The 21,416-nt window shown below is 40.2% G+C and overlaps 1 protein-coding gene across 2 annotated transcripts in view; it reads right to left on the reverse strand.

Moving 5' to 3' along the window:
• The window catches only part of ENPP3 (ectonucleotide pyrophosphatase/phosphodiesterase 3), a 73,975-nt gene that overhangs the window by 8,699 nt on the left and 43,860 nt on the right, over positions 1–21,416 (reverse strand). For both annotated transcript variants that reach the window (XM_034765645.1, XM_034765644.1), the window contains exons 15-20: positions 13,470–13,597; positions 10,964–11,030; positions 8,185–8,272; positions 7,016–7,188; positions 6,875–6,932; positions 5,913–6,067 (exon numbers count right to left, since the gene is read on the reverse strand). In XM_034765645.1, coding sequence (XP_034621536.1) covers positions 5,913–6,067; positions 6,875–6,932; positions 7,016–7,188; positions 8,185–8,272; positions 10,964–11,030; positions 13,470–13,597 — 669 coding nt within the window. The remainder of the gene's footprint in view (positions 1–5,912; positions 6,068–6,874; positions 6,933–7,015; positions 7,189–8,184; positions 8,273–10,963; positions 11,031–13,469; positions 13,598–21,416) is intronic.

Below are 21,416 nucleotides of genomic sequence, written 5' to 3' on the forward strand. Positions count from 1 at the left end.
GCCCCCCCCCCCCGCGGAATGCCGCGCCGCGCTCCCCCCGCCGCCCCTTACCAGGTGCCGCCCCAAGCATGTGCTTGGGTGCCTGGTGCCTGGAGCCGGCCCTGGTGCTCTCCTGCATGTTGCAAGGAATTCCAGCTGAAGCATGTCCACTAACTGGGACAGTACATCATGAGGAGAGAAATGATCTCTTAGGAAATCAGGCCCTAAAAATTATTTTAAAATGTGAAAATGGCCACTTGATAGGGGCACAAAAGATGCAAAGATCAAAGCACAAGAGTTAAGTTGGTTCAACTAAACCTGTTTTTGTAAAATAAATAAGTAGTCAGGATAGGAAAGCAAAGGCACAGAACTTGCCTTACAGTCTGTGAGGGCATTTACAGACCTAACACAGAGACTAATGGTCTGTCTGTACTGTAATTAATGTCAGCCCATGCCAGCTGACTCGAGCTAAGGTGCTCTTTAATTGCAGTGTACACATTCGGGCTCGGGCTGCATCCCAAGCTCTGGGATGCTGTCATCTCACAGTGTCCTAGAGTCCAGGCTGGAGCCCAAGCCCGAATGTCTACATTGCAATTAAACAGACTCTTCGCCTGAGTCCTGTGAGCTTGAGTCAGCTGACATGAGCAAGCCATGAGTGTCAAAATTGCAGGGAATGAAGAAGCAGTACTGGGCAAAGCAGGCCCTTCCCTGCCCCTCAGCAGCTGTGAAGCATACTCCAAATGGAGGATCTGCTCAAAAGGGGACTCACTCTGTCAGTCTGGGAAAGGGCGGGGGGAAAGAAAATGAAGGAGAAGTAGTTGGTTTGCAGCTTTTGGAGGCAAAGCGACCCAAAAGAAGGGGTCTGGACTGTGGCCAAGACTCAACTGGGAGGATAGGGAACTGACCTTTTTCCCCTTTCTTTCTCCCTGCTGAGGGAAAATAACTGGGAACTAGGAAGAGAGTTGAGGAATGCTTATCTGACTGACTGAACTGCTGACACTGATTGGGAACTCCATGTTGAGGGGGCGCCTATGCACCAAATTGAAGAGAGAGCGGGGATGTAGGAAGTGGATCAAGGGAAGCTGGTCACTTGCATCAGAAAGAGGTGACCAAGACTGTACTTGGGCCAGGTCCTGGGTTCCCCTACCTCCTCCCCTTCCTCCATGCCAGGACTTTGGGGGCTGAAGGGACTGTTGAGCGATGGCCTGCCCACTAGGCCTGCTGGCCATTGAGTGAAAACTACTACACAGTCCCACAGGGCAAAGGAGGGGAATGGAATATGAACAATGAGAGAAAATAATAATAAATGAGAAAATAAACACAACTAAAACCAAAAGATAAGTGCTGTCTCTTGGCCATTCAGTGGTAGTCGTGCACATGGGCTCCAATTTGCCTATCAAATTGCCTATCAATTTGCCTATCAATTGAGAAAAAAGTCAAACTAATTTCTAAGAATGGGTCCTTGTAAGTTTTCTTAAGCTTATTATTATCTTTGCCAAGAAAGCTTTCCAAAAATATACAAACCTACTGAATAGTTTATACAAATGCAGTTTCTGTTGCAAATATACTCCATGTATTTACAATTCCTAAGCAGTATGATTGATAAATGATATAATTATAACTGGGGATGGGTGAACCTTGTAGAGTTCATGCTTCCATGAATCTCTTGAACCAATTGTTTGGAGGTTCACAGGGTTGGCAAAACTAGTGTGAGTTTACACACTTTCCCCTCTATAATTTAACCCGCGTTTATTCCACACAGGAAATAATTTTAAAATAGATTTTTCCAGCTAAAGGGAAGTCTGTGCTTTGTTTATATAGCATGATATATGTATGTGTCTTCTCCATGTACCAGTACCAATTTTGGAGGAAGTTCTTTTCCAAAAAAACCCAAACATTTTCAAAGAAAGCACTTTAAAAATGTTTTATTGAAAACCCCATTTTCTGTGGTAAAAGCAGTTTTGATGGAAAATTTTTGACTAGCCTTACCTCAAAGGTAATGCAGCTGTGGGTGTTTCTCATAGAAGTTCAGGCTGCATCATAGATGAGCACTGAATAAAAAGGCACTGAGGTGTCTGGAATGGACTATAACAACCAAGAATCAGTAGTACAGATTCTGCCTTCTATCAAAAGGTTATGAAATAGTATTGTAAAAAATCCCCCTCTAATTATGTTAAAGACAATAACAATGGAGAAAAGTTACAAACGTAAGGATCAGATTGCATACTGGCTTATTTTCTAAACCTACATGGTTAATTGCAGTTGTGTTTTGCTAACTAAATATAATATAACTTTTCCAAAGAAATAGGAGTTTCTAAGATGAGAAAGCAGGCCAAAAGCCTCATTATTTCTACCAATAGGTGAGTGCTAGGTGGCTACAATAACTGTCTCTGCTTTTATGCTTTGGGCACAATACCATGGAGATTCCAAGGTCCATGGAGATGGTTTTCCTCTAACCGAGCAGGACATCCTGCGGTTACCTATAAGCTGGAGAAACAATGCTGAGTGGTTAGCAATGCCTCTAGGTTGGTGTGTTTCTGACTGCTAGACAGATACAGAGAGACTCAAGCAGGATGACAAAATGAAGCAGGCTGAGGCTTTGCTGACTGTCTCCTGGGGATTCCCTCAGGTGGCTGGTTAATCAAGATCAGTGCAAAGGGGCAAGTGCAGGGCCAAAAATCTGGTTCTAAAAGTTCTTATATGTAATTTTCTTTGTGTGTGATTAGCAGTGTTATGAATAAACAATTATTTCTGAGTGGATATTAATAAGCTGTCACAAATATTTATATTATAATTACAGACAGTATACCAATCACAGCAGCTGGCTTTTTTGTTACCTGTGACTTTGATTTAGAGGAAAATCTAAGATTTAAACTATTGGTGCTTGGAATGCATTTCTGAGGTAACATACTCATCTCCTCGAGAGGAAGGAAATGGTTACATCAATCCACCCACCTCTCCCACCCAATCAGCATGTAACAGGCTGGAATGCTAATTCTGTTGTGGGGTAGAATTCAAAGCTACCACACCCTTTGTAATATTTTGTTGGTTGTGAGTTGAATTTGCACACTAGAACACTATAATTTTATTTGCCTTTCTGAGTTTGCTGTAGTTCCTGTGGGTATGACGCTAGACTATGTTTGTAGCTAAAGAAAATAACATGCAAGGATTTTTTGTTTAGTATAAAACTATTGTAAATTAGTTTAGCTTTTGAATCTTATCCTTAAAGAGTCTAATCTTTACTGCACTGTGATGAAAACAGATTTGAGACTTGTTTGGTATTTTATGATTTATGAAAAAAGGCTTCGGGGCTTTGGGTTTATGGGATCTTTGTTTTTTGTGGTTTAAGTATTTTTTCTGCTGGTATTACCTCAAAAAAACCCTCCTGGAAGTGGCTGAAAATTGACATGACAGACCACAACAGCTGCAGAATACTATATTTACTTTGTCATGTAATGAAAATAAATTATGCATCTGGAAACATTAATTACTAGGTTGTTTAAAAAAATCCTATTCTTGTAACATAAACTGGAGAATGGATTGCGTAATTTTATCTATGGAGAAGTTTTCTAAAGTCATTGTAACTGTTTTTTTCTTCACAGGTCACCATGGTTCACCATGTGACCTGAGATAGAGGAAATGAGAGAGGATACAGCTATAGATCTAGTGATGAAAGTCTTCTTCTGAGTTTAACCTGTTGTAACAGATTGTCTGTCTGTGTAGTTTATGAAGAAAGAGATTTCTTAAAGAGGCTATCAAAGAGAAGCATTGCTTAAGGGACCACTTCTTGATATGTCAGTTCTGCCTAACTATTGACCAATAGCAAATCTCCCATTTTTGGGGGATGGGGAAGCCATGGAGTAGGTTGTGGCTGAGCAACTGTGATGGTTTCTGAAATCTTCCAGTTTCTTTGGCCATAGTCATTTGGGTATGAGACAGACACTGGATTGATTGGATTAGCTGGGACTCTCCTTCTAGCAAAGGGTGAGGATAAAGTATCACTGATGATTATTATAGACTTGTCAACAGCTTTTGATACTGCTGATCATAAAGTTTTGTTGATTTAGTTGTGGAGCCTAGCAAGACTGTTACAGAGCTGAGTGGTTCCTCTCTTATCTTTCTGAGAGAACACAAAGGTTTTTGTGGGTACTTATTTCTCCACCTTGAGAGTTCTCTCCTGCAAAGTACAATGGAAATCTATATTATCACCCTTCCCACTAGATGAGGTGACTGGGAGAGTTAGTGAAGATATATGGTTTGTGATATATTCAATATTCAGATGACAATTTGCTCTACATCTCTATTCTTTTGATTTGGCTGGAGCAGTAGAATACATAACCCACTATCTATATAAATTTGAGGCTTGGATGAGAATTACTGTGTATCTGGAGAGGAGTGAAATAATGTTGGTGGCTTAGGACAAGCTGCCAGAACAGTTGGTGGGATTTATATTGGTTCCTCTGATTGGGAGAGTTTGAATGCCATTTGTAGCCCAGATGCATGACTTAGGTGTGGTATTAGATCTTGGGCTGTTCCTGGATGCTCAGGGAGCAGCCATAGTTATGAGCACACTCTCATCTGTGCTTGGTGAGAAAAAATGACACTTTCTCTCCAAGATGGTCTTTGCCACATTTATTCATGTATTTGTCAACTTGTGATTAGATTCCTGTAATAAGCTCCACATAGGGCTATGCTTAGAGACCATTCAGAAACTGAAGCTATTAATAATGTTGATATTAATCAATTGATATTGATAATATTTATATTGATCAATATTGATACATGCAAAGTAATGCACATTGGAAAACTTAATCCCAACCATGCATATAAAATGATGGGGCCTAAATTAGCTGTTACCACTCAAGAAAGAGATCTAGGAGTCATTGTGGATAGTTCTCTGAAAACATCCACTCAATGTGCAGCGACAGTCAAAAAGGCTAACAGAATGTTGGGAATCATTAGGAAAGGGATAGATAATAAGAGAGAAAATATCATATTGACTCTATTTAAATCCATGGTACACCCTCATCTTGAATACTGTGTGCAGGATCTGGTTGCCTCATCGCAAAAATGATATATTGGAATTGGAAAAGGTACAGAAAAGGGCAATAAAAATGATTAGGTGTATGGAACGGCTTCCATTTGAGGAGAGCTTAATAAGACTGGGACTTTTCACCTTGGAAAAGAGATGACTAAGGGGGAATAAGACAGAGGTCTATAAAATCATGGCTGGTGTGGAGAAAGTGAATAAGGAAGTGTTATTTACTCCTTCTCATAACACAAGAACAAGGGGTCACCAAATGAAATTAATAGGCAGCAGGTTTAAAACAAACAAAAGGAAGTATTTCTTCACAGTCAACTTGTGGAACTCTTTGCCAGAGGATGTTGTGAAGACCAAGACTATAACAGGGTTAAAAAAATAATTAGATAAGTTCATGGATGATAGGTCCATCAATGGCTATTAGGTGTCCCTAGCCTCTGTTTGCCAGAAGCTGGGAATGTCCGACAGGGGATAGATCACTTGATGATCTGTTCATTCCCTCTGAAGAACCTGGCATTGGCCACCTTCAGAAGACAGGATACTGGGCTAGATGGACCATTGGTCTGACCCAGTATCGTCATTTTGATGTTCTTATAAATGTTTCCACCTGCTTGTTAAGTGGGGTTAAGGGTATTATACCTATCTCATAGAACTGGAAGGGACCCTGAAAGATCATTGAGTCTAGCCCCCTGCCTTCACTAGCAGGACATAGTACTGATTTTGCCCCAGATCCCTAAGTGGCCCCTTCAAGGATTGAGCTCACAACGCTAGGTTTAGCAAGCCAATGCTTAAACCACTGAGCTATCCCTCCCCCCTTTTCCTAATGAATGCTCTACATTTTCAGAACAGTGGGTCATTCCATTATGAATGGTAAGTATATTTGATAACCTACAGTTTTGTTGACAGTGTACGCACTCCACAGTGGCATCCAGATGTTGTGACTGTATCCACTCACATACTGGTGATGATGAAGAAGGCAGTAGGTGTTTTGCTTCTGTAGAACTCTAGGTCTCCCATAGGGCAAATTATAGGTCTCTGCCTTCTTTACTAGAATGTAAACAATAGTTACTGAATTTTGTACTTGTGAAAAAAAAATTCTTGACAGAAATGCATATGGGATGAGGAAAAATATACACGAAACAAAATGACGTTTTAATGGACTAAAATGTGTACAATCTAATTAAGTATAAAACTGTTTATTAAGGATCTGCACTTGTGGATATTTGAAATTGTGGAACAATATCTTTCACGGTATGTTAAAAATACACGGCTGTTACTCTGAAAAATACATAAGTTACTCAAGTATGACAGAGGAAATATCACAAAAATCCAGGGCTTGATTTTCCTCTAACTTATTCTAAGTTTACACTGATACAGCTCTGTGGACATCAGTGTGTCAGTGAAGTAAGAATCAGGGCCTAGCTGACTATGAAGTGTTATATAAACCAAGTGCCAAGAACATCCACCAAAAGAACCCAGTTATGCCCCCAGAATTGTGTGAACAGATGAAGGACAAGAGATGGCTGAAAGGCTGGGAACAGTAGTTTTATCTCCTGTTTTCCTAACGTACTTTGGGACTGATCCAAAGCCCACAGAAGTCAATGGGTGTCTTTCCATTAACTTTAATGGGATTTGGATCAGGACCCTAAGGAGAATTGTTGCAGTAAAAGATTCTCAACTAACTTCTTCTCCATAGACAGGAAAGAGAAAGGGGAAAATTACTAATTATGGGCAAGATTTGGTCATCCTTACTTACCTTCAGTTGCACTTTACTCTGCAAATAGTCCCATGGAAAGCAATAATATAAAATTTAAAAAACACAAGGGCATAGATTTTAGATCACCAACAACTTACTTTCTTCTGTGGTGAGATTTAATCTTTCATTTATTGCTTCCAATATGCCTGGAAATGCCTGTAAAATATAATATTAAAGATTGTTCAGAAAGAATTCATGTTCTGATTGATTAAAAACAAAACTCTGGACCCATTACTTACTAGTGAGGCACATGTGCAACCTAACTCATCCAGAGGAGTTGATGTGGTAAAGGGACATGAAGATGGAGGTGATTCTTCTTTTGAATGCAAGGGATTATAGAAAGGCATCTTCAAAAGATGATTTAAACTGCCGTGAGTTCCATTGTTTGGTGCAGGTTTAATATGCAGCAGATCTGATTAAAGAGGTTACAAAACATTTGAAATTTTTGCAAAAACATCCTGATGCCCTACAGAAGAAAATACCAAGAGTTTCATTTGCCTGACAGCTACTCCTTTATGAATTTCTTCTAAATATGACAGTAGAATTTCAACTACCTGAACCACTTGGGCAACCACAGATGCACACGGATAATTGAAACACTGAATAATAAAAGGTTGAGTTTATCAGGATTCAACAAAAACAAAACTGAAATAAATATTTAAAATATAATGCAGCACTGCAACAAACAATTAAGAAACTGGCTAATTAACCAATTGCTTAAAGTCAGGCAGTTGAGTTTGCAATTTGTTAAATATGGAGGGTCTAATAGTTTCCACAGTATAACATATCTGCTACATTTTATGTAAAGTTAAGCATTAAGGTGTTGCAGGCTGGTCATTTCTGGGTAGTCTGTACACTTTCAAGCGGTATTGTAGGCATGAGATCTGATTATTTTTATTTTAACTATGTTACAGGTGTCATTATTTGAGACCATTACATTATATTATGAGGAGCACTTCATTTTATGTGATCTTTAAAAAAATTACAGAAAATTACAACCATAAACTTTGGGATACAGTGGCCTATCTAAAATTCTGACCAAGAGCTGCAACTATCTGCAAGATTTCTGTCCCAAGATGACCACAGGGAGCCCCCATATGAACTCAAGCATATTTGCAGCACATATATTTGTTAGGAGCACCTTTCCTCTTCATGATTCTTTCTCCAATCCTCCAATCAAGAAAATTTCCCTACTTTGCAGCTAATTTCTTGATAAGTGTGAGCCAATATACATAAATTTGAAATCTAATGTGACTTCTGTGGGTGGAGTGAGGCAATTGGTACAGTGTTGTTAGCTTCTGGATGCATCCACTAATGTTTCTGTAATCTTTGTCTTAGCTCATAACATATTAGTATCTGAAAACCTGTTTGTGCATTACCAGCTGCAGTACTGGTTCTCTATACTCACCACACATTAGATTATAAATTTCTATGTTTTCAAAAGGTTCCACTTCAGTTTTTTCTTTAAAGCTTGGGCCATGTGCTATGAAGATAGCCTGGATTGTAATAATAAAAGCTGTTATCTAAAATAATTCAAACTAGAAAACAACATGAGTTAGATTTTAAGAGAAATAAGAGGCAGATTCTGCATTCTGTCACAACAGTTAAAATCAGTGGGATTATTTTGATGTAAGAGAGCAGAATTTAGTCTTGCAAAAAATGCCTTAGGCACCTAACTACAAAAGTAGGTTACCAGCTGTGGGTCACAAGCAGGTAGGTGCCTCCCTGCAGCCAGGGGCAGCGGAAGCTTCCTAACAGAGGGGAGGCCACTGGCACCTGAACCATGGCCCCACCCCTCGCACCACCCCTTCCTCCCGAGGCCCTGCTCCCTCACCGCCTCTTCCCCTCCAAGACCCTGACCCCTCCCCCCATCACTTGTCCTTTCAGCTGGTTAAAAGTGGGGGGCTATGGCCCCATCCCCACCCCTGTTCCAGCACCCCTGCCTGCAGTCTATACTCAGGCACATATCTCCATGACAGGGTCAGGGCTGAGTACACACCCGTGTCGTCAGTATCTCCCATTGGCTATCGTAGATGGCTCCCCACCTAATGTGCTGGCTTTTATGAATTTCAAACTAAGGTGCCTATCTCTCTGCATGCATTCTATAGGGACCCTATGCACCTAACTCAGGCTTTGGGAATTGCTGTGTTGTTCCTGTGTTTTTGTAAGGCTTAAAAGTTACAATGCCTAAGTGAATCTAGCCCTAAGTGTCTTAGGCTCCTATGTCCCATTTTCAAAATTGATTTAGGCACTTAGGAGATTAAATCTCACCAAAAGTTGATTGGACTTACAATCCTAAACACTAAATCACTTTCGATAATGGGCCTTAGGCTCCTAAGTCACTTAGGGTATGTCTACACAGCATTTTGGAGCACACCTCCTAGCCTAGCTAGACAGACTCGGACTCACGCTAGTGCTCTAAAAATAGCTGCACAGACACCGCTTTGAAGTTGCAACTCAGGAGGAGCTTGGACTCCAAACCTCACCCCTTCTCCCTAGGCTTCAGAGCCTGAGCTCCAGCCCAAGCCGCAACTTCAAAGCGTTGTCTACACAGCTATTTTTTAGAGCACTAATACAAGCACTGCAAACCCAAGTCTATCAATCCAGGCTAGGAGACTCTAAAATGCTGTGTAGACATACCTTTATGAACATTTTTCTCTGTATGGCTACAGCAACTAAGGTCCATGATCTGGTGTTCACTAGTTTATTAGAATCCCAAACCATAGCTGAATTTACGATTCCACCTGAGGCCTGGGTCTACACTGAGAAGTTATACCATCACAGCTACATCAATCAAGGGTGTGAAAAAACACACCCCTGAGCAACATAGCTATGCCAACATAACCCCCCAGTGTAGACACAGCTATGCCAATGGACGAGAGCTTCTGTTGACATAGCTAACTTCATTCAGGGAGGTGGTGTTCCTAGACCAACAAAAAAAAACCTTCTGTTGATGCAGGGTGAGTCTATGCTGGCATAGTCTCTGTGGTATAGACATAGACTCCAATATTCTCAGAGGTTTAATTCAAATACCCCTTCGGGATGCTCAAATCGTCACTTAAGAATTTATGTGTCTAAGAGTTAATGTGAGCATCCAAATATAGGTTTTGGACATACTATTAAAGCACTTGTTCATAAACTGAGCACAGAATAGATGAACAGATGAACAAGGACTGAATCCTGAAACATATCTGTTACATGGAATAGGTCTGAAGCTTATTACCAATAAAGAATAGAGAAGGCCAAACAGGTACTTCTGTTTATTTTTTTTTTCAGTAAAACAAAGGCAGGAGGACATCAAATGAAATTAAAGGAACCAAATTTAAAAGGGATAAATAGAAATACTTTTATACTCAGTATACCTAGCCATTAAACTGTGGAACTTACTGCAGCAGGATATCATTGAGGCAAATAAGTGAATAAGTTCCATAAATTATTTAAATTTTTACATGAATAATAATATTATTTGCATTTAAACTAACTAGAATTAAAAACTTTAAGGGCTGACAATTCTTAACTCTGAGGTTCTACTGTAGTACATAATCCTTCACTTTCTCACACTTTCTTTCTCAAAGTCTTTCTCATTTTTTTCTGCCCTCCCTATACTTAACAGTAAGATTGAACCATTATTCCCTAGTGCAGTAAAACTCAATAGGTATCACTATTACCAGTACTATTAAAATGAGAGCTGATCCTATCTAAAATTCAGTCTTTATAGATTCCTTAAACCAGTGTTTCCCAACTTTGGGACGCTGCTTGTGTAGGGAAAGTCCCTGGCAGGCTGGGCCAGTACGTCCTTTGGCCCGCGCCGCTTCCAGCTGCCCCCATTGGCCTGGGGCAGCGAGCCGCAGCAGGTGGGAGACGCAATCTGCCGGACCTGCGGACACGGCAGGTAAACAAACCGGCCCGGTCTGCTAGGGCTTTTCCCTACACAAGCGGCGTCCAAAGTTAATTTTAAGGGCACAATCATAGGACTTTGCAAGTACAATTGAGACCAGTCTGAACATTTGATCCTGGGTACAAACTGTCTCCATAGAGAGTAGATTTCCAGGGTTAGATGTCTGAATGCCCATGTAAGAAAAATCAGATTGCAAAAATTGTCATATACTACACTGTGTGGCTTATTTACAGCAAATATGTAGTTGGCTATACAGTGGGATATGCGATTTGAGAAGCAAACACCTTACCTCCATACTTTTAAATTCATTGTCATAGCCATGATTACCTCCACCACAAAATGTATAATCTTTATTCCTAAGAAGAAACCATTTTATATTGTAAGTAAAAATGGTACAAATACAACAAAAATACTGGTTACCCCAAAAAATCTTCACTTTGGGTCACTCCCTGAGAGAAGAATTTTGCATAATATTTTGGTACTGATGGTTCTTATAAAAGAATGTTCCTTTTGCAGAGACCTCTGCTTCTCTTGGGTTACTAAGGTTACTTTAACCAGGAATTTGCCCCAAGATTCTAGCTACTGTACAGTGCATTTATGCCTCTGAAATAATCAGAGCAAAAGGCTGACCTCCGAATTGGGAAGTTCCAAAAAATGCATCATCTGCTTGGGGCTAGTTTTATAATAGCTTTCCTCACTATTCACATCTTAAAACAAGACTTCTGTCTGGAAAACCCAACTATGTTAGTCCTCTTGGAACAATTTCAATCAAGACTACAGATGACTTTGCCTTGTGAGGGAGAATTTAAATTTAAATACATCATTCTAAAAATGTTTGCATTTTTTCTATAAATTGCAGCCTTAGTTTTGATTTTGTATATTAAATACAATAGAAATGTCATGCCATTTGACTTACAATGAGTAGTACTTGAAAGGAGAAGACAAATATGAAAACACCCCAAAATAAATATTTCTCTTTAAATATCTAGGTCAAATATTGGACACTATTCAAAACAAAATATGAAGTCAAATGCTAAACAGGCATTTTACCCTTCTCTCAATAAAACTTAAGTTTTAAAAAAAGTATTAAATAAGATTACAGGAAAAGTAAGTCCTCTGCTCAGAAAAGGACAGAAGGTATTTAAGAGAAAAGAGAAAGAGAGTATCTTAAAAACCATCCAAGAAGCAGGAAAAGGTTTAACCATCTGGAGATCATTTAGGAATATGTATCTATATGTAAAATACTGTACAAAATATATTCCCAAAAGGTTTGGGCCAGTTGATCCAATAATAAGTGCAAGTAGAATTTGCACTTGTAGTGCATTTCCAACTGAAAGTGCAAATGGGATGAAAGGAGCTAACAATTTCTGACTTTCTAAGATTTTTCACCTTCATTTTTCCACATGAAAATTGGTACCCCGACACTACGCTTATAATTTATTACCACTGCACTCTGAGTGTACACACAATACACATTTTTTAAAATCTACTCCCATGTATTTACAGTGTGTGTATGTGTAACAGGGACAGACCCCGCTCGTCAGCAGGCGGGAGTGAACCTGGGACCTCTGGAGCTAAATGCATGAGCCTCTACTGCATGAGCTAAAAGCCATGTGACTCTTAGCTAAGGCTGTGGAGCACACTCATTAATCTCTCTCTCTACATGGTCTCAGTGCCACTAGATGGGACAGAACACCACATCCAGGCGGTGTGTGGGTTACATATGCCTACAACAGGGGTCCCCAACACGGTGCCTGCGGGTGCCACCGTACTGGCTGGTGGTGTCTAAATGCGCCCACGTACTGGCTGGTGGACGAGCATCCGCCGAAATGCCGCCAATAAGCGGCGGCGACGCCTCTGGATGATGCTGCTTGCCGACAAGCAGCGTCATCCAGAGGCACCGCCGCTGCTTGTCGGTGGCATTTCGGTGAATGCTCATCCGCCACCACGGTCCTCCGTGGCTCGTCGTCTAGCACCCGCCAGACGAAAAAGGTTGGGGACCACTGGCCTACAAGATATACAGTTTGTGTACACACATTATTATAAGCAACTACAACAGCTAAGATCACATAACTATTTCCATTCTAACCATCCCTTTTCCAGTTAATAATATCTTTCCAAATCATTCACTTTTTGGTATATGTTTCAGGCTTAGTCTTTTCCCAAAGGTGATTTATTTTTTCAAGTTTGAGTAAAAATGCGGAAAATGTGGCAGGAAATAGACTTCCGCCATTACAAAAAGGGTCCTGCAAGATTTTGTTGAACTGCTCTGCCACTGGTATGGCTGGAGATAGAAAGTTAAAACTTGACAAGGTAAGAGTCCTAATTAAAAAGTGTTTTGAATATTTCAATGAAAACTGGCTTTGAATTGACAGAGTTATGAGCCTTTGAAAAACTGCAGCACTTTTTGCATGACGGATTCTCATTAATTGAGCATATAAGAAGCCAATTCTGTCAGCCCTACATGGTTAACTGATGTGATGAGACATTTAGTGAAGGTGAACAATGAACAAGACTTCAATTCCCCACATTTACCATGATGATTTGAAGAGAAAACTCTATGCACACCAGGTAAAGCAGGGGATACCTGGCTTACACAGACACACACATCATTTCCTGCTATATAGCCTCCTAAACATTCATCTAACTGTCTGGAAAAGCCAGCATTCTAAGGACCAACTATTGTCTTCAAGGCAAGAGAGGCAGTCTTAAATAGAAAGCAAATGACACATCTGTGAAGGAAATGAGACATCTTGAACGATAAGGGTAAGAATCAATTTACAGCCACAATTTACCTAACAGCCAACCACTGCCGGTCCACCATAAGATGAACTTTGTCAATGCGAATGTTGTTAGCATAATGGAATCGCTTTGGCAAGTTGGGTGTCAAGTAGGGTTTGAAATGTTGGTTGGGTTTTCGGCACTGAAAAACATAAGAAGGTCCAATAGTGTTAAGATTTGCACTACAACAAACACAAATACATCATTCAGCAATGGCCACAGATACTGTGGAGACTGGCACACTAAATATACTGTATATATTGATAGATAGCTAGAACAATATCTTCTTCACTGACTTATTCCACCACATATTTGTCCCAGTTGATAATGGATAGTAAAATGTCTTACTTGGATCTGTGACATAGGCCTTTGACAAGATGTATTGTAAGTGTGTCAGTCCTTAGTAGGAGACTGTTTTAAAGTTATAGATAAGAACAAAAAACTTGTAATGGTAAAGATATTGGTATATGCAATGGCTAATGTTATTGGCATCCATACCATGCAGTTAGTATATCAGTTCACATTCTATAAGCTAGTAACTAAAGGTCCCTGACAGTTAATGCTTTTCTGCAATCTTTTACCAGTTTACCATGCAGTAAATAGGGAAGAGGAATACATCCTTTCACATGCCTATAAGGTGTCATTTTGAAATCATTACAAAATATAAGCATGCAAATCTCTTTCTTGGAAAAAGTCAATATCCAACTTTTAACACTGTTCTTTATAAATGTATCATTACTGAAAGAGATAAAATTTGCTGAGTTGCCAATTTGTAACTTTGAAACAATTTGAATAGATTCTAATGAGTTTTAATAGAACAAAAGTTTTTCTAACATCAGCTAGTGTAGCTACAGTTAGTGTTTCTTTCTGGTTAAGAATCTGTAGGATCTCAAAACTCAGAAGTTGCCAAAAGTAGAAGAATAAAGGATCATAAGTATGTATTAAGTGCCACAACAAGCTGAACAAAGCCAACCTATTCACTAGACCTGGTAACCTCACTTTACAACTGACCATCCCAACACGTTGATTAGGCTTTCTGAAGTTCATTAAAAACAATATATATTTCTTGTTTGAAATAAGTAATGGGAATTTTTTAAAAATAGGGGTTCAATTGTAAAAATCCAGAAGCTCCCAATAATTTTGATTGGGAGATACTTTGTTTAAGGCAGAGTTTCCCAAACTAGGGACGCCGCTTGTGTAGGGAAAACCCCTAGTGGACCAGGCCGGTTTGTTGACCGTGTCCGCAGGTCTGGCCGATTGCGTCTCCCACCTGCCGCGGTTCACTGCTCCAGGCCAATGGGGGCGGCTGGAAGCGGCGCGGGCCAAAGGACGTACTGGCCTGGCCCGCCAGGGACTTTCCCTACACAAGCAGCGTCCCAAAGTTGGGAAACACTGGTTTAAGGAATCTATAAAGACTGAATTTTAGATAGGATCAGCTCTCATTTTAATGGTATTGGTAATAGTGATACCTATTGAGTTTTACTGCACTAGGGAATAATGGTTCAATCTTACTGTTAAGTATAGGGAGGGCAGAAAAAAATAAGAAAGACTTTGTATGAGAAAGAAAGTGTGAGAAAGTGGAGGATTATGTATTACAGTAGAACCTGAGAGTTAAGAATACCAGATTTACGAAGTGACTGGTCAACCACACACCTCATTTGGATCTGCAAGTATGCAATCAGGCAGCAGCAGAGACCACACACACTCAAAAAGTAAACACAGTATAGTGCTCTGTTAAATGTAAACTATTAAAAAATAAATAGATTTGACAAAGTAAGGAAACTGTTTTTGTGCTTGTTTCATTTAAATTAAGATGGTTAAAAGCAGCAGTTTTTCTTCTGCATAGTAAAGTTTCGAAGCTGCATTAAGTCAAAGTTCAGTTGCAAACTTTTGAAAGAACAACCATAACATTTTGTTCAAAGTTACAAACATTTCAGAGTTATGAACAACCTCTACTCCCAAGATGGTTAATAACGATGAAGTTCTACTGTACCTTCATAATTATCATTGTGCTTGCTAAAGCCAACTATAAAATAGGGATCAAAGCAGCCTATCAGCAGCCTCAGGGCTGTTCTAATTTGCTTCCAGTTGCCAATGGCCCAGGAGGTCATTCCTCAGCAGTGCTCTAGCCATGCCCCTTTTCTCTGAACCATAACTCCTCTGGTGGGGGAGGGAAAGATGTGGCACAGATCAGCTATTCCAGCTCTGTGCTACCTGATGAGTCCCAGTTTCCCAAAGGAATATTCAGCTGGCCAATTAACATGCCTTTATAGTACTTATAGTAGAGCAGTTTTTAAACTAAGGGCTGGTTTAAAGCCAACAGGTGTGGAGGAGCACATGGTTTGGACAGAGACATCCCTTAGGGGAGGACCTATTAATGGAGATTATCTATGTCCTAGTAAGGAGGAGAGGATGGAAGATGATAAAATACGGGTAGGATCTGGTGAGAAACAGTCAAATGAAAGAGTCCCTTTCAATTACATCACATAATGGCAGACAACTAAAAAGTGACAATTTTTCAAGTGCTTATATACAAATGCTAGAAGTCTAGATAATAAGATGGGTGAACTTGAGTGCCTTGTATTAAATGAGGATATTGATATAATAGGCATCACGGAAACTTAGTGGAATGAGGCTAATCAATGGGACACAATAATATCAGGCTATAAAATATATCGGAAGGACACAACAGGTTGTGCTGGTGGGGGAGTGACACTATATGTGAAAGAAAGCATAGAATCAAATGAAGTAAAAAAAATCTTAAATGCACCAAACCATACCATAGAATCTCTATGGCTAGTAATTCCATGCTTGAATAATAAGAATATAGCAATAGGGATATACTGCTGACCACCTGACCAGGATGGTGATAGCGATTGTGAAATGCTCAGGGAGATTAGAGAGGCCATAAAGATAGAAAACTCAATAATAACGGGGGATTTCAATTATCCCCGTATTAAGTGGGTACATGTCACCTCAGGACGGGATACAGAGATAAAGCTTCTTGACACCTTAAATGACTGCTTCTTGGACCAGCTAATCCTGGTACCCACAAGAAGAGAGGCAATTCTAGATTTAGTCCTCAGTGGAGCACAGGATCAGGTCGAAGAGGTGAATATAGCTGGACTGCTCGGTAATAATGACCATAATATAATTAAATTTAACAGCCCTGTGGCGTGGAAAACAACACAGCAGCCCAACACCATAGCATTTAATTTCAGAAAGGGGGCTACACAAAAATGAAGAAGTTAGTGAAACAGAAATTAAAAGGAATAATGCCAAAAGAGAAATCCCTGAAAGCTGCATGCAAACTTTTTAAAGGTGCCATAATAGAGGCTCAACTTAAATGTATACCTCAAACTAAGTAACATAGTAAGGGAACCAAAAAAGTGTCACTGTGGCTAAACAACAAAGTAAAAGAAGCAGTGAGAGGCAAAAAGGCATCCTTTAAAAAGTGGAAGTTAAATCCTAGTGAGGAAAATAGAAAGGAGCATAAACTCTGGCAAATGAAGTGTAAAAATATAATTAGGAAGGCCAAAAAAGAATGTGAAGAACAGCTAGCCAAAGACTCAAAAAGTAATAGCAAAAAATGTTTTAAGTATCTCAGAAGCAGGAAGCTGCTAAACAACCACTGGGGCCACTGGAAGATTGAGATGCTAAAGGAGCACTCCAGGATGATACGGCCATTGCAGAGAAACTAAATGAATTATTTGCATCAGTTTTCATGGCTGAGGATGTGAGGGAGATTCCCAAACCTGAGCCATTCTTTTTAGGTGACAAAGGTAAGAAACTGTCACAGATTGAGGTGTCACTAGAGGAGGTTTTGGAACAAACTGGTAAATTAAACAGTAATAAGTCACCAGGACCAGATGGTATTCACCCAAGAGTTATGAAGGAACTCAAATGTGAAATCACAGAACTACTAACTGTGGTTTGTAACCTATCATTTAAATCAGCTTTTGTACCAAGTGACTAAAGGATAGCTAATGTGACGCCATAATTAAAAAGGGCTCCAGAGGTGATCCCAGCAATTACATGCTAGTAAACCTGACTTCAGTACTAGGCAAACTGTTTGAAACCAAAGGAAAGAACAGAATTGTCAGACACATAGATGAACATAATTTGTTAGGGAAGAGTCAACATGAATTTTGTAAAGGGAAATCATGCCTCACCAATCTACTAGAATTCTTTGAGGGTGTCAACAAGCACGTGTACAAGGAGAATCCAGTGGAGACAGTGTATTTAGATTTTCAGAAAGCCTTTGACAAGGTTCCTCACCAAAGGCAAAGTAAGCAGTCATGGAATAAGAGGGAAGGTTCTCTCATGAATTGGTAACTAGTTAAAAGCTAGAAAACAAAGGATAGCTATAAATGGTCAGTTTTCAGAATGGAGAGAGGTAAATAGTGGTGTCCCCCAGGGGTCTGTACTAGGACCAGTACTATTCAACATATTCATAAATGATCTGGAAAATGAGGTAAACAGTGAAGTGGCAAAATTTGAAGATGATACTAAACTACTCAAGATAGTTAAGTCCAAAGCAGACTGCAAAGATTTCACAAAACTGGGTGACTGGGCAACAAAATGGCAGATGAAATTCAATGTTGATGAATGCAAAGTAATGCACACTAGAAAAAATAATCCCAACCATTCATATAAAACAAACAAAATGAAGTATTTCTTCACACAATGCACAGTCAACCTGTGAAACTCCTTGCCAGGGGATGTTGAGAAGGCCAAGACTATAACAGGGTTCAAAAAAGATCTAGATAAATTCATGGAGCATAGGTTCCTCAATAGCTATTAGCCAGGATGGACAGGGATGATGTCCCTAGCCTGTTTGCCAAAAGCTGGAAATGGGTGATGGGGGATGGATCACTTGATGATTACCTGTTCTGTTCATTCCCTCTGAAGCAACTGGCATTGGCCACTGTCAGAAGACAGGATACTGGGCTAGATGGACCTTTGGTCTGACCTAGTATGGCTGTTCTTATGTACCTTTGCATAGAGCTGTACTTAATTGTGTCCAGCTGCCTATGGCCCTCAGGGGCCATTCCAGCTGCTAGAGAGTACCAGAGTAAAGCAATGCTCCAAGTATGTACTGTTTTCCCTGGTTATGCCCCCTACCCTGGAAGCCAGCAGTGGGGCACTCTAGAACCACTACTGCTAGTTCTATGCCACCCAGGGGGTTCCCCTACACAGGCAGAATCTTTAGGCAGCTGGTTAAGCCAGCTAATTGGTCTCTTTGTACCATCAGAGAAGCACAAGGGGCCAGAGTGTGTGTAAGAATCTGGTCAGAGGTGTTCAGCTGCTAGAGCTGTATACTCTGTTAGTATTAAACCTGTGAAATGAGAAGTGAGCCTGGACAATCAAATAAGCAACTGAGATTGATAATTTTTTCTTTTTTTTTTTAGAAAAGGATTCACTGAGATGTCTACATGACACCTATTATATATGCCATGAGACAAGGTCACTCCTTAAACTCTATATGGGATCCTCATCTAGGGAAAAGATAGAGGAAACCATCAAATGATATAATAGAATACACTGGTAGTTGGTGCAAGAAAATCAGACTGAAAGAGGCTAGGAACCCTGGGCTGCACTACATACTCATGACCAACGATAGAAAGAAAAGAGGGAATTCCCAAAATTCTGGGCTATAGCTATAGGACGGACATTTCACACCTCTTTTCATATACTCTGAATGGCTATTTGGATTATTTAGTTAACACTTAATTACTTAACAGGGATGGAGAGCTAATAACTGATGACATCAAGGCTTAATGCTTAATGCCTATTTTGCTTCAGTGTTCACTAAAAAGGCTAATTATGACCAGATATTCAACACAATTAATATTAACAACCAGGGGGAAGAAATGCAAGCCAAAATAGGAAAAGAACAGGTTAAAGAATATTCAGATCAGCAGTGCCTGATGAAATTCATCCTAGGGTACTTAAGGAACTAGCTGAAGCAATCGTGGAATTGTTAGCAATTATCTTTGAGAACTCCTGAAGGACAGGAGATGTCCCAGAAGACCAGAGAAGGGTAAATATAGTAACTATCTTCAAAAAGGGGAACAAGGAGGACCCATGGAATTATAGACCCCAGTCAGCCTAACTTCAATACCTGGAAAGATATTGGAACAAATTATTAAACTGTCAATTTGTAAGCACCTGGAAGATAATATGGTTATAAGGAATAGTCAGCATGGATTTGTCAAGAACAAATCATGCAAAACCAACTTAATTTCTTTCTTTTGCTGTGGATGGGGGGGAGCAGTAGATGTAATAACTTGATTTTAGTAAGGCTTTTGACACAATCTCACATGACTTTCTCATAAGCAAATTAGAAAAATGTGATCTCAATGAAATTACTATAAGGTGGGTGCACAACTGGTTGAAAGCCTGTACTCAAAGAGTAGTTATCAATGGTTTGCTGTCAAATTGGGAGGGCATATTTAGTGGGGTCCTGCAGGGGTCAATCCGGGATCCGGTACTATTCAATATTTTCATTAATGACTTAGATAATGGAATGGAGAGTGTGCTTATAAAATTTGCAGATGACACCAAGCTGGAAGGAGTTGCAAACACTTTGGAGGATGGGTTTAAAATTCAAAATGATCTTGACGAATTGGATAATTGGTCAGAATTCAACAAGATGAAATTCAATAAAGACAAGTGCAAAGTACTTCTTTTGGGAAGGAAAAAAATCAAATGCATAACTACAAAATGAGGACTAACTATCTCGGGGATAGCACTGCTGAAAAGGATCTGGGTGTTATAGTGGACTACAAACGGAATATAAGTTATCAACTGCAAAAAAAGACTAATATGAGTCTGGGGTGCATTAACAGGAGTGCTATATGTTAGACACATAAGGTAACTATCCTGCTCTACTAGGCATGGGTGAGGCCCCAGCAGGAGTACTGCATCCAATTCTGGGCACCACAATTTAGGAAATATGTGCATATTGGAGACAGTCTACAAGAAAGCAACAAAAATGATAAAAGGTTAAGAAAACCTGATCTATGAGGAAAGGTTAAAAAAATGTAGTTTTGAGAAAAGAAGACTGAGGAGGGACCTGATAACGGTCTTCCAATATGTTAATGGCTGTTCTAAAAAGGATGATCATCCATTGTTCTCCATGCCCACTGAAGGTAGGACAAGAAGTAATGGACTTCATCTGCAGCAAGGGAAATTTAGGTTAGATATTAGAAAAAACTTTCTAACTATATAGGTAATCAAGCTCTGGCATAGGCTTCCAAGCTCCAACCCTGGAGCACCCACAGAAAAAAATTAGTGGGTGCTTAGCACCCACTGACAGCTAACTCCATTCTTCCCTCCAGTGCCTTCCGTCCACCAGTGGCCCCACCCATCAACTTCTCTCCCTCCCTGCCAGTGCCTCCTGCCCGCAGCGATCAGCTGTTCTGCGTTGTGCAAAAGGTGCTGGGGGGTGGGGGAGGAGCAGGGACGGGAAGAGGCGGGGCAGGGGCTTAGGAGAAGGGGTGTGGTGGGGGCAGGGCCTGGGGTGGAGTGGGGGCAGGAAGAGTCGGGGCAGGGATGGGAGTTTGGGGGAAGGAGGCAGGTGGGGGCAGGGCCTGGAGTGGAGCGAGGGGTTGAGAACCCCCGGGGCCCAGAGGAAGCCGGTGTCTGTGCTTCCAAGGAAGGTTGTGGAGTCCCCATCATTGGAAGCTTTTAAAAACAAGTTGGACAAACACCTGCCAGGGATGTTCTACAGTTACTTAGTCCTGCCACCGTGCAGTGAACTGGCCTATCTGACTTCTCGAGGTCCCTTCCAGCTCTACATTTCTATGATTCTATGATTAAAAGTTTAAATGATAAAATCAATCTAAATTATAAAGACAAAGAAATACAAAAATGAAGCTTCCCACAATAACATTAATTTGGCCACCCTCCCCATCCCTCATATTTTAAAGTAGATATTGAACTCTGTAAAAAGTATT

This window comes from Trachemys scripta, chromosome 3 (assembly GCF_013100865.1).
Source record: "Trachemys scripta elegans isolate TJP31775 chromosome 3, CAS_Tse_1.0, whole genome shotgun sequence".
Classification (NCBI taxonomy): domain Eukaryota; kingdom Metazoa; phylum Chordata; order Testudines; family Emydidae; genus Trachemys; species Trachemys scripta.